The 12,685-nt window shown below is 38.7% G+C and overlaps 1 protein-coding gene across 4 annotated transcripts in view; it reads left to right on the top strand.

Annotated features, from left to right (window-relative positions):
• The window catches only part of LOC136161285 (SLAM family member 9-like), a 46,495-nt gene that overhangs the window by 20,792 nt on the left and 13,018 nt on the right, over positions 1-12,685 (top strand). For all 4 annotated transcript variants that reach the window (XR_010661706.1, XM_065926014.1, XM_065926007.1 and 1 more), the window contains exon 2: positions 5,292-5,660. Coding sequence is in view for 3 of the 4 variants with exons in the window: in XM_065926014.1 (XP_065782086.1) it covers positions 5,292-5,660 (369 nt within the window). In the remaining variant the exon portion in view is untranslated. The remainder of the gene's footprint in view (positions 1-5,291; positions 5,661-12,685) is intronic.

Here is a 12,685-nt window from a genome sequence, read left to right as displayed (position 1 = left end):
TCAGAGAGTATATCACTCACAGATCCTATTTGAGAAAAATCCTCAAAATAGTTGTCCATCAAATAAGAAGCTAATCTTAAGAGTAGGTGGGCTTCTCAGGTGGTGCTAGTGGTAAAGAACCCACCTGCCAATGCAGGAGACATAAAAGACAGGAGTTTAATCCCTGGGTTGGGAAGATTCCTTGGAGGAGGAAGAATAATGGCAACTCACTCCAATATTCTTGCCTGGACAAACCCATGGACAGAGGAGACCAGCGGGCTACAGTCCATAGGGTCTCAAAGAGTCGGACACAACTGAAGTGACTTAGAACCCAGATGGAACAGTAGGGAAAGATAACGAATAAACAGTGGTAAGCAAAAAAACACACAACAATTGTAATTAAACTGCATAAATGATGATAATGTAAGATCAAGAAGAGATAGAAAGAATACAAAGAAGAAATGTACAAAAAAGATCTTAATAACCCAAATACCCATGATGGTGTGGTCACTTACCCAGAGCCAGACATTCTGGAGTGTGAAATCAAGTGGGCCTTGGGAAGCACTGCTCTTAATAAAGCTAGTGGAGTTTATGGGATTCCAACAGAGCTATTTAAAATCCTAGAAGTTGATGCTATCAAAGTACTTCACTCAATATGTCAGCAAATTTGGAAAACCCAGCAGTGGCCACAGGACTGGAAAAGATCAATCCTCATCCCAATTCCCAAGAAGGGCAATACTAAAGAATGTTCAAAGCACTGAACAATTGCACTCATCTTCCACGCTAGTAAGGTTATGCTCAAAATCCTCCAAGCTAGGCTTCAGCACTATGCCAACCAACAAATTTCAGATGTTCAAGCTGGGTTTAGAAAAGGCAGAGGAATCAGAGATCAAATTGCCAACATTCACTTTCTTGCTTTCATAAAGAAAGAAAGAGAATTTCAGAAAAGCATCTACCTCTGTTTCATTGGCTACACTAAAGTCTTTGACTGTGTGGATCATAAGAAATTATGGAAAACTCTTAAAGAGATGGGAATACCAGACCTTCTTATCTGTCTCCTGTGAAACCTGTATGCATTTCAAGAAGTAACAGTTAGAACCTTGTATGGAACAACTGACTGGTTCAGGATTGAGAAAGGACTATGACAAGGCTGTTTATTGTCACTTTGTTTATTTAACTTATATGCATAGCATGTTATCCAAAATGCCAGGCTGGATGAATTACAATCTGGAATCAATATTGCTGGGAAAAAACCAACAATCTCAGGTATGCAGATGATATTACTCTAATGGCAGAAAGTGAAGAGGAACTAAAGAGCCTCTTGATGAGGGTGAAAGAGAAGAGTGAAAAAGTCAACTTAAAATTCAGTATTAAAAAAGCTAAGATCATGGCATCCGGTCCCATCACTTCATGGCAAATAGAAGGAGAAAAGGCAGGAGCAGTGACAAATTTCCTATTCTTGGGCTCTAAAATCACTGCAGATGGTGACTGCAGTCATGAAATTGAAGACAATCGCTTCTTCACAGAAAAGCTATGAAAAACCTAGGCAGTGTGTTAAAAAGTGAAGACATCACTTTGCCGACAAATGTCTGTACAGTCAAGGCTACGGTCTTTCCAATAGTCATGTACGGATGAGAGAGTTGAACCGTAAAGAAGACAGAGCACCAAAGAATTGATGCTTTCAAGCTGTGGTGCTGGAGAAGACTTTTGAGAGTCCCTTGGACAGCAAGGATATCAAACCAGTCAATCTTAAAGAAAATCAACACTGAATACTCATTGGAAGGACTGATGCTAAAGCTTTAATACTTTGGCCACCTGATGTGAAGAGCTGACTCATTGGAAAAGACCCTGATGCTGGGAAAGATTGAAGGCAGGAGAAGAGGTGGACGACAGAAGATGAGATTGTTGAGCAGCATCACTGATTCAATGGACATGAACTTGGGCAAACTCTGGGAGATGGTGAGGGACAGGGAATCCTGGTACGCTGCAGTCCATGGGGTCTCAAAAAGTCAGAAACGACTTGACTACTGAACAACAACAACAGCAAAGATTCTGGAAATAAAGATGTCACATTTTCAGAGAAAATCTAATAAATGTCTAGAAACAGAACATTTGACTAAGTCAGTGAAACCTTCAAATTGGAAGAATGTTGCAGGGGAATGTGTAAGAATAGTACAAGGCTGAGCAGGGAATGTGGGCTAGTGAATGTTCTGTATTTTCACTCTAGTTTTGATGGTGGTGAGCAACGGTAAATAAAGAGCAGGATGGGTATTATTTGACTATTTTGATATAATAGTGAAGAAGTATATGTATTAAGGGGATAAGTACTAATGCAATGAGAAGTACAAAAGCATTTTGGAAGTACTAAGGAATAGACAAAAGAATAAAAGGAAATCTGACCTCAGCTCTCAGTAGTGCTGCCCTAGTTGTCCACCCTTCCTTCTTGAAACATTTTCCTTCTTTGGCTTTTCTGATCCTGCACTTACCTGTTCTTCCCCACTGGCTGTTCCTTCTCCACCTCTCCCAATAGACCTGAATCCTCTGGTGGTCAGTGCTATGCCCTCTTTCCTTCCCTAACTATAGTCACCTAGTCCCTAGGTGATTTTAACTAATCCCATGGTTGTAAGTAGCGTGATTACACTGAGGGCCACATTTTCAGCCTGGACATCTCCTCCCAGGTTAAACCTATCTATGTGGCTCATTTAACATCTGTTCTTGGAAGCCAAAGTTAACAATCTAAAGCTGAATTCTTATGTTATGCCTACCTTTACCCCAAACCTGCTCCTCCCCAGACTTTAATGATATTTACATCTCAATAAATGTCATTCCATCTACTCAGTTGTTTAAGCCAAAATCCTAGAAATCATCTTTGATTCTTCTTTCCTTCTCTCTGATATCCAGTCCATCAGCACTCTCTATAACTCTACCTCCAAAATTTGCTGAATCTCCCCATTTCTCCTCATCTCCTACCACCATCCTTCTCTCACTTAACCTATTGCAAACGTCTCTGAAGTGGAGTCCCTTTTCCTCTTCTTGCCTTCCTATAAACCATTATGCACACAGTATATATTCTAAAGTGATCAATAAAAATGTAAACCACATATTACCCTGCTAAAAACCCTTTGGTAGCTTCCTGTGGCAATCAGAATCCATCCAAACCGCCTACAAACCCTACAATGCCTTTCCTGCCTCAGTCTGTCTTCAGATCTCTTCACTCAGTCCACTCCAGGCACAGTCCTCCATTCATCCCACATGGAGACCACGATCTTTTGTACACTGGAAACTTTGTACATGCACTTTCTGTGTCTGGAAGAATTCTTTCTGTCCTGTAATCATTCAGAACTCACTTTAGCTGTCACACCTTTTTAGGAGACTTTCTTAATAACCATCCATGCCTCACACGTCCATTAAACTACCAGTATCTTATCACATTATCTCTAATTGTCACTCAGCATTCTTGGTCACAAACAACAGATATCAACTGACTGTGGATGAGCATAGAGCCTGTTAAACAGTGAAGTAAACCAGAAAGAGAAAAGCAAATGTTGATATATTGAAATATATATGCATATATATGGAATCTAAGAAAATTGGTACTGATGAACTTATTTGCAGGGTAGGTAGATATACAGATGTAGAGAACAGACTTATGGACACAGTCAGGGAATAAGAGGGTGGGACAAATTGAGAGAGTAGCAATGACACACACACACTACCCTATGTAAAATAGCAAGTGGGAAGCAGCTGTATAGCACAGGGAACTCAGCTCAGTGCTTTGTGATGACCTAGAGGGCTGGGGTGGGAGGTGGGGTGGGAGGGAGGCTCAAGAGGAAGGGAATTTGTGTATACCTATGGCTGATTCACGTTGTTGCATGGCAGAAACCAACACAGCACTGTAAAGCATTATCCTCCAATTAAAAATAAATTTAAAAAGTATTTAATCCAGTTACATTTAAAGTAATTATTGATATGTATGTTCCTATTGCCATTTTCTTAATTGTTTGGAGTTGATTTTTGTAGATCTTCTTCTTCTCTTGTATTTCTTGACTATGTAAGTCCAAGAAATCAATTGATAGTTAAATATTCATATTAAAGGAGATCAGGTGGTTCACTGACCTTTGAGGGATCCGGGTGACTAGGTTCTGAGATGACTCACCCAGGAGCCACAACAGAACTGGTCCAGTAGAAACTACTCTGTTACTTCTGACACAGACACCACAGCTTACATCTCACTGACTAGATACTTGACTTGCCTCAGAACTACTGTCAACATTGCTTCAGGCAATCAGGCGGCTGCTTCCACGACTGTCATTGTCAATAGCACATATGCTGTGGTCCTCCTCTCACCATGCAGTAGCTTCTGTTTGGAAGTCTGAATAGGCGCATCTGACTGGAGGAGCCCAGATTATGTGCTGTCTCTGCTATAAAGGTGGCTGGGAAAGTATCAGGCATTTTCACGTTGGGCTGTGTTTCGTAAGACAGAAAATTCCATAAATATGAGAAGGGAGTTCAGATGCCAGGCAACTGTTATGAAATCTGTGCCACATCCTGTTTTAACAGCACTTACAAGTATCTGAAATCTTGTACTTTCTCCTGCTTTTTTTCAGCAGTCTGTTTGACTACAATGGTAGTTTCATAAAAGCAGGGATCAGGCCCACTTGTTCACCATTGTATCTCTGGCAACCTCAGTTATACCTAGCTCATTAAACATTTATTGAAAAAAAGTGGACTGAGGGCCCAATGAGTAAAAATTTGTTTCAAATAAGTAGAGTTTCAAGAAAGAGTAGTCATATGTCAAATGCCACAAGATGGTCCCATAAGGCTAGGATTGACAGATTGACTAATGACATGTGGATTTGTTAATTTTAAGTAGTAATCAGTATCTCAATCAAGAGCAATTTCAGAGGAGTGGTGGCCAGAAACCAAAAAGCAATGGGTTGAGGGGGGAAAAAATGATAGCATAGGAGAAAGCAGAAATGATTTTCTTCCAGTCTATAGAAATAGTGGGGAAATTGTATTATTACTCATCAACTTTAATATTTTCAGTTTCTAGTTCCTAGAATTAAGCCAAAGGCCATATTGGGTGCAAGCTGTAAGAAAAGGAAAGAGCATGAGTCTGGAAGGGTGACAGACATATGCTTGAATCAAAACTATCAACTTCTAGGCAAGACCAATGCCTAAGCAAGTTTACCTCTGCAGTTTTGTTTCCTTGTCTGTAAAAATGGAGATAATCTTTTTATAGGTGTAAAATCAGCGTGATGTGAAGACAGCAGATACAGTATAATGTTTGCTCTGCTTCTTTCTTCCTCCAGGCTTAACTAGTGCTTCACCAGATTATCAAGCTGTCAAATACCCCAGCTCTTCCTGCACATTGAAAAGGACTGTGGGGGCATCTGTACAGCTGCCATTGACCTCCCCTTTGAATTCTAGCATCCGAGAGATTGAGTGGAATTGGCAATCTGAGAATGATGAGAACACACAACTAGTGACCTGGAAGCCTCAGACCCCTACTCCTGACTGGTATGATCTTGAAGAAATATACAAGCACAGACTCAACTTAACAGAGAAGGCTTTCTTGAGCATCAGGAATCTCACCATGGAAATGAGTGGACTATATACAGCAAAAATCAAATTCAACTCAGGAAAATCGAAGGAGGAAAAATTTAGACTCTGTTTATATGGTAAGGTGTGGGACCATGCCCCAAGCATGCATTCCAACAACCACTTTACTTAAAGTAATTTAGCCTAAACTCAGGATATTTTAAAAAAAAATTATTAGAATTTTTTACATCTCTTCTGATGCCCTAAAGGTAAAACTAAATTTTAAAAATTACATCTTAGGAAAAACTAGCTAAAATATCTTTGTGTTTATTTAAAAACATTTATTTAGAACAAGAACAAAAAAGGGCTTAAGCTTTGTCACCTTCCAGTTAATCCACCTCTATCAGAACCAAGATCACTTGACCACGTGACCTCCCCTCCCCAGCTTGACCCTCATCCAAACTCCACTCCCTACTCCAGGGACCCACACACAGTTGGTGGCGGGAAGGTACAGGATACAGGATGGACTCCAATGCTACATATCTCATGAGAAACAACCAATGAAAGTTTTAAAGCAGAGTGATCACTTGAGAGGCTCCCCAGGATTGTGAAAGTGTGAAAGTAAAAGTGTTAATCACTCAGTTGTGATTCTTTGGGACCCCATAGGCTGTAGCCCTCCGGACCGTTCTCTCCATGGAGTTCTCCAGACAGGAATAGTAGAGTGGTTTGCCACAGAGGCCCAATCAAAAGTATACAAAAAACAAAACAAAACAAAAAACCTTTTAATTGTAAAATACTACAAAAAGTGATTATTAGAAATATACAGTTGTATCAGAAATGTCCTTATTGGTTGGTTCAAAAACTGATTCAAAAGTTCTTTTTCTTTCTTTCTTTTTTAATTGGAAGATAACTACTTTACAATATTGCAGTGGCTTTGCCATACATTGACATGAATACACCACGGGTGTATATCTGTTCCCCATCCTGAACCCCCCTCCTACTTCCCTCCCCATCCCATCCCTCTGGGTCATCCCAGTGCACCAGACCTGAACACCCTGTCTCATGCATCGAACATGGAAGGGCGATTCATTTCACATATGATAATATATATGTCTCAATGCCATTCTCCAAAGTCATCCCACCCTCGCCCTCTCTCCCAGAGTCCAAAAGACTGTACTATACATCTCTGTCTCTTTTGCTGTCTTGCATATAGGGTTATCATTACCATCTTTCTAAATTCCATATATATGCATTACTATACTGTATCAGTGTTTTTTTATGGCTTACTTCATTCTGTATACTAGGCTCCAGTTTCATCCACCTCATTAGAACTGATTCAAATGTATTCTTTTTAATGGCTGAGTAATATTCCATTGTGTATATGTACCACAACTTTCTTATCCATTCATCTGATGATGGACATCTAGGCTGCTTCCATGTCCTGGCTATTATAAACAGTGCTGCAATGAACATTGATGTACACATGTCTCTTTCATTTCTGGTTTCCTCAGTGTGTATGCCCAGAAGTGGGATTGCTGGGTCATATGGCAGTTCTATTCCAGTATTTTAAGAAATCTCCACAGTGTTCTCCATAGTGGCTGTACTAGTTTGCATTCCCACCAACAGTATAAGAGGGTTCCCTTTTCTCCACACCCTCTCCAGCATTTATTGCTTGGAGACTTTTGGATAGCAACCATCCTGACTGGCGTGAAATGGTACCTCATTGTGGTTTTGATTTGCATTTCTCTGATAATGAGTGATGTTGAGCATCTTTTCATGTGTTTCTTAGCCATCTGTATGTCTTCTCTGAAGAAATGTCTGTTTAGTTTTTTGGCCCACTTTTTGATTGGGTCATTTATTTTTCTGGAACTGAGCTGCAGGAGTTGCTTGTAATATTTTTGAGATTAATCCTTTGTCTGTTGCTTCATTTGCTATTATTTTCTCCCATTCTGAAGGCTGTCTTTTCACCTTGCTTAGAGTTTCCTTTGTTGTGCAAAAGCTTTTAAGTTTAATTAGGTCCCATTTGTTTATTTTTGTTTTTCTTTCTGATACTCTGAGAGGCAGATCATAGAGGATCCTGTTGTGATTTATGTTGGAGAGTGTTTTGCCTATGTTTTCCTCTAGGAGTTTTATAGTTTCTGGTCTTATGTTTATATCTTTAACACATTTTGAGTTTATTTTTGTTTATGGTGTTAGAAAGTGTTCTAGCTTCATTCTTGTACAAGTGGTTGACCAGTTTTCCCAGCACCACTTGTTAAAGAGATTGTCTTTTCTCTATTGCATATTCTTGCCTCCTTTGTCAAAGATAAGGTGTCCATAGGTGTGTGGATTTATCTCTGGACTTTCTATTTTGTTCCATTGATCTATATTTCTCTTTGTGCCAGTACCATACTCTCTTGATGACTGTAGCTTTGTAGTAGAGCCTGAAGTCAGACATGTTGTTTCGTCCAGTTCCATTCTTCTTTCTCAAGATTGCTTTGGCTATTCCAGGTTTTTTGTATTTCAATACAAATTGTGAAATTATTTGTTCTAGTTCTGTGAAAAATACCGTTGGTAGCTTGATAGGGATTGCATTGAATCTATAGATTGCTTTGCATAGTATACTGGTTTTCACTATATTAATTCTTCCAATTCATGAACATAGTATATTTCTCCATCTATTTGTATCCTCTTTGATTTCTTTCATCAGTGTTTTATAGTTTTCTATATATAGGTCTTTTATTTCTTTAGATATATTTCTAAGTATTTTATTCTTTTTGTTTCAATGGTAAATGGAATTGTTTCCTTAATTTCTCTCTGTTTTCTCATTCTTAGTGTATAGGAATGCAAGGGATTTCTGTGTGTTAACTTTATATCCTGCAACTTTACTATATTCATTGATTAGCTGTAGTAATTTTCTGGTGGAGTCTTTAGGGTTTTCTTTGTAGATGATCATGTCATCTGCAAACAGCGAGAGTTCTATTTCTTCATTTCCAATCTGGATTCCTTTTATTTCTTTTTCTGCTCTGATTTCTGTGGCCAAAACTTCCAAAACTATGTTGAATAGTAGTGGTGAGAGTGGGCACCTTTGTCTTGTTCCTGATTTCAGGGGAAATGCTTTCAATTTTTCACCATTGAGGAAAATGTTTACTGTGAGTTTGTCATATGTAGCTTTTATTATGTTGAGTATGTTACTTCTATTCCTGCTTTCTGGTGGGTTTTTTTTTTTTTTTTTATCATAAATGGACGTTGAATTTTGTCAAAGACTTTCTCTGCATCTATTGAAATAATCATATGGTTTTTGTCTTTCAATTCGTTAATGTGGTGTATTATGTTGATTGATTTGCGGGTATTGAAGAATCCTTGAATCCCTGGGATAAAGCCCACTTGGTCATGATGTATGATCTTTTTAATATGTTGTTGGATTCTGTTTGCTAAAATTTTGTTAAGGATTTTTGTATCTATGTTAATTAGTGATATTGACCTGTAGTTTTCTTTTTTTGTGGCATCTTTGTCAGGTTTTGGTATTAGGATGATGGTAGCCTCATAGAATGAGTTTGGAAGTTTACCTTCCTCTGCAATTTTCTAGAAGAGTTTGAGTAGGATAGTGTTAATGTTTCTCTAAATTTTTGGTAGAATTCAGCTGTGAAGCCGTCTGGTCCTGGGCTTTTATTTGCTGTAAGATTTCTGATTGCAGTTTCAATTTCCATGCTTTTAATGGGTCTGTTAAGATTTTATATTTCTTCCTGGTTCAGTGTTGGAAAGTTGTACTTTTCTAAGAATTTTTGCATTTTTCCAGTTGTCCATTTTTTTGGCCTATAGTTGCTGATAGTAGTCTCTTATGATCCTTTGTATTTCTGTGTTGTCTGCTGTGATCTCTCCATTTTCATTTCTAATTTTGTTGATTTGATTCTTCTCCATTTGTTTCTTGATGAGTCTTGCTAATGGTTTGCCAGTTTTATTTATCTTCTCAAAGAACGAGTTTTTGGCTTTGTTGATTTTTGCTATGGTCTCTTTTGTTTCTCTTGCATTTATTTCTGCCCTAATTTTTAAGATTTCTTTCCTTCTACTAACCCTGGGGTTCTTCATTTCTTTCTTTTCTAGTTGCTTTTGGTGTAGAGTTAGGTTGTTTATTTGACCTTTTTCTTGTTTCTTAAGGTAAGCCTGTATTGCTATGAAGCTTCCCCTTAGCACTGCTTTTACAGTGTCCCATAGGTTTTGGATTGTTGTGTTTTCATTTTCATTCATTTCTATGCATATTTTGATTTCTTTTTTGATTTCTTCTGTGATTTATTGGTTATTCAGTAGCGTGTTGTTCAGCCTCCATGTGTTGGATTTTTAATAGTTTTTCTCCTGTAATTGACATCTAATCTTACCACATTGTGGTCAGAAAAGATGTTGGAATGATTTCAATTTTTTTTTTTTTAATTTATCAAGGATAGATTTATGGCCCAGAATGTGATCTATCCTGGAGAAGGTTCCATGTGCACTTGAGAAAAAGGTGAAATTCATTGGGGTGAAATTCATTTGGGGTGAAATGTTGTATAGATATAAATTAGGTCTAACTGGTCTATTGTATCATTTAAAGTTTGTGTTTCCCTGTTAATTTTCTATTTAGTTGATCTATCCATAGGTGTGAGTGGAGTATTAAAGTCTCCCACTATTATTGTGTTGTTGTTAATTTCCCCTTTCATACTTGTTAGCATTTTTCTTACATATTGTTGTGCTCCTATGTTGGGTTCATATATAGTTTTGATTGTTATATCTTCTTGGATTGACCCTTTGATCATTATGTAGTGTCCATCTTTATCTCTTTTCACAGCCTTTGTTTTAAAGTCTATTTTATCTGATATGAGTATTGCTACTCCTGCTTTCTTTTGGTCTCTATTTGTATGGAATATCTTTTTCCAGTCCTTCACTTTCAGTCTGTTTGTGTCCCTTGTTTTGAGGTTGGTCTCTTGTAGACAACATATATAGGAGTCTTCTTTTTGTAGCCATTCAGCCAGTCTTTGTCTTTTGGTTGGGGCATTCAACCCAATAATATTTAAAGTAATTATTGATAAGTATGATCCAGTTGCCATTTACTTTCTTCTTTGGGGTTTGAGCTTATATACCCTTCCTGTGTTTCCTTCTGGAGAAGATCCTTTAGCATTTGTTGAAGAGCTGGATGGTGGTGCTGAATTCTCTCAGCTTTTGCTTGTCTGTAAGGGTTTTTTTTTTTTTTTTTTTTTTACTTCTCCTTCATATTCGAATGAGATCCTTGCTGGGTACAGTAATCTGGGCTGTAGGCTTTTCTCTCTCACCACTTTAAGTATGTCCTGCCATTCCCTTCTGGCCTGAAGAGTTTCTATTGAAAGATCAGCTGCTATCCTTATGGGAATCCCCTTGTGTGTCATTTGTTGCTTTTTCCTTGCTTCTTTTAATATTTGTTCTTTGTGTTTGATCTTTGTCAATTTGATTAATATGTGTCTTGGAGTGTTTCACCTTCGGTTTATCCTGTTTGGGACTCTCTGGGTTTCTTGGACTTGGGTGACTATTTCCTTCCCCGTTTTAGGGAAGTTTTCAACTATTATCTCCTCAAGTATTTTCTCATGGTCTTTATTTTTGACTTCTTCTGGGACTCCTATGATTCGAATGTTGGGGTGTTTAACTTTGTCCCAGAGGTTTCTGAGGTTGTCCTCATTTCTTTTAATTCGTTTTTCTCTTTTCCTCTCTGTTTCTTTTATTTCTACCATCCTATCTTCTACCTCATTTATCCTATCTTCTGCCTCTGTTATTCTACTATTGGTTCCCTCCAGAGTGTTTTTGATCTCATTTATTGCATTTTTCATTATATATTGACTCTTTTTTATTTCTTTTAGGTCCTTGTTAAACCTTTCTTGCATCTTCTCGATCCTTGTCTCCAGGCTATTTATCTGTAACTCCAATTTGTTTTCAAGATTTTGGATCATTTCACTATCATTTTTTGGAATTCTTTATCAGGTAGATTCCCTATCTCACCCTCTTTTGTTTGGTTTGGTGGGCTTTATCCTGTTCCTTTGCCTGCTTGGTATTTCTCTGCCTTTTCATCATGTCTATATTGCTGTGTTTGGGGTGACCTTTCTGTATTCTGGCAGTTGGTGATTCCTCTTTATTGTGGAGGTTCCTCCCTGTGGATGGGGTTGGATAGGTGGCTCGTCAAGGGTTCCTAGTTAGGGAAGCTTGTGTCAGTGTTCTGGTGGGCACACCTGGATTTCTTCTGCCTGTTCCTGGGAATTCCCAGTGGTTGGGACTCTGTGCTTTCATTGTTAAAGGTGCTAAGGGCACAGGTTCAATCCCTGGTTGGGGAAAAAGATCCTGCAAGCTGCCAAAAAGGAAAAAGAAAAAAACCCTGTTCCTAAAAACAAAATATTACTCCATGCTTTGGGGAAAGTTGATTTAAAAGTTCTTGAGTGACAAAAAGATGTTGGCAAACCTGAAAAAACAAAACTGGGTGGGAAAAAACACCAAGTAGGAGTTTTGAATGATCGAATTAGTTATTACGTAAAATGCTTTAAAACTAGTTGATCTGAAGTCCAGTTAGAGAGATTTGGGGACAAAACTTTGTCCTAGATGCAAATCAGAGATAGGAGAAGACTCAAGGTCTGCTCCCTGGAGCTCCCAGGCCAGTAAGGAGTCCAACACCTGCCCTCCTGGGCAAACAGTACAATGGAGAAACACAGGAAAAAGTGAGAAGAAGCTGCAGAGAAGGAGGATCTAATCTGCCAGTGCTCTCTTTCACCAGCCGTCTTTGCCTCCGTCCTCCGCCACCTCTGCTTGGGTTATCACATCAGCCTCCTAACTGGCTTCTCTTCTGCCTTCCAAATCACCCTCCATGCAGCTGATATTTTGATCTTCTTTAAAATGTAGTGCTTTTCCTGTTGTTTACCTGTTTAACACCAAACAGTCCCCATTCCCATTCTGCACAGAATAAATGGTACTCAGAGAAAGAAGTTCAACTCTGCACAGGATCTGGTCCCTGCCTCTTCAGCCTTGCTTCCCAAAACTTTCTTCCATGTGCCATGCTCCGAATTTTCTACCCTTCTCCTTGCCACCTGGCCCTTTCCTTCTTGACCTACACTGGTGGCTCTACTGGGATTATCCCTCTCAAAGACATTCCCTGCACACCTCACCTAGTGGGAGCCAGGGAGAAGTGTGGGAATTGGAA

This window comes from Muntiacus reevesi, chromosome 1, assembly GCF_963930625.1.
Source record: "Muntiacus reevesi chromosome 1, mMunRee1.1, whole genome shotgun sequence".
In the NCBI taxonomy this organism is placed as follows: Eukaryota; Metazoa; Chordata; class Mammalia; order Artiodactyla; family Cervidae; genus Muntiacus; species Muntiacus reevesi.
This window is presented reverse-complemented; position numbering and strand designations above follow the sequence as displayed.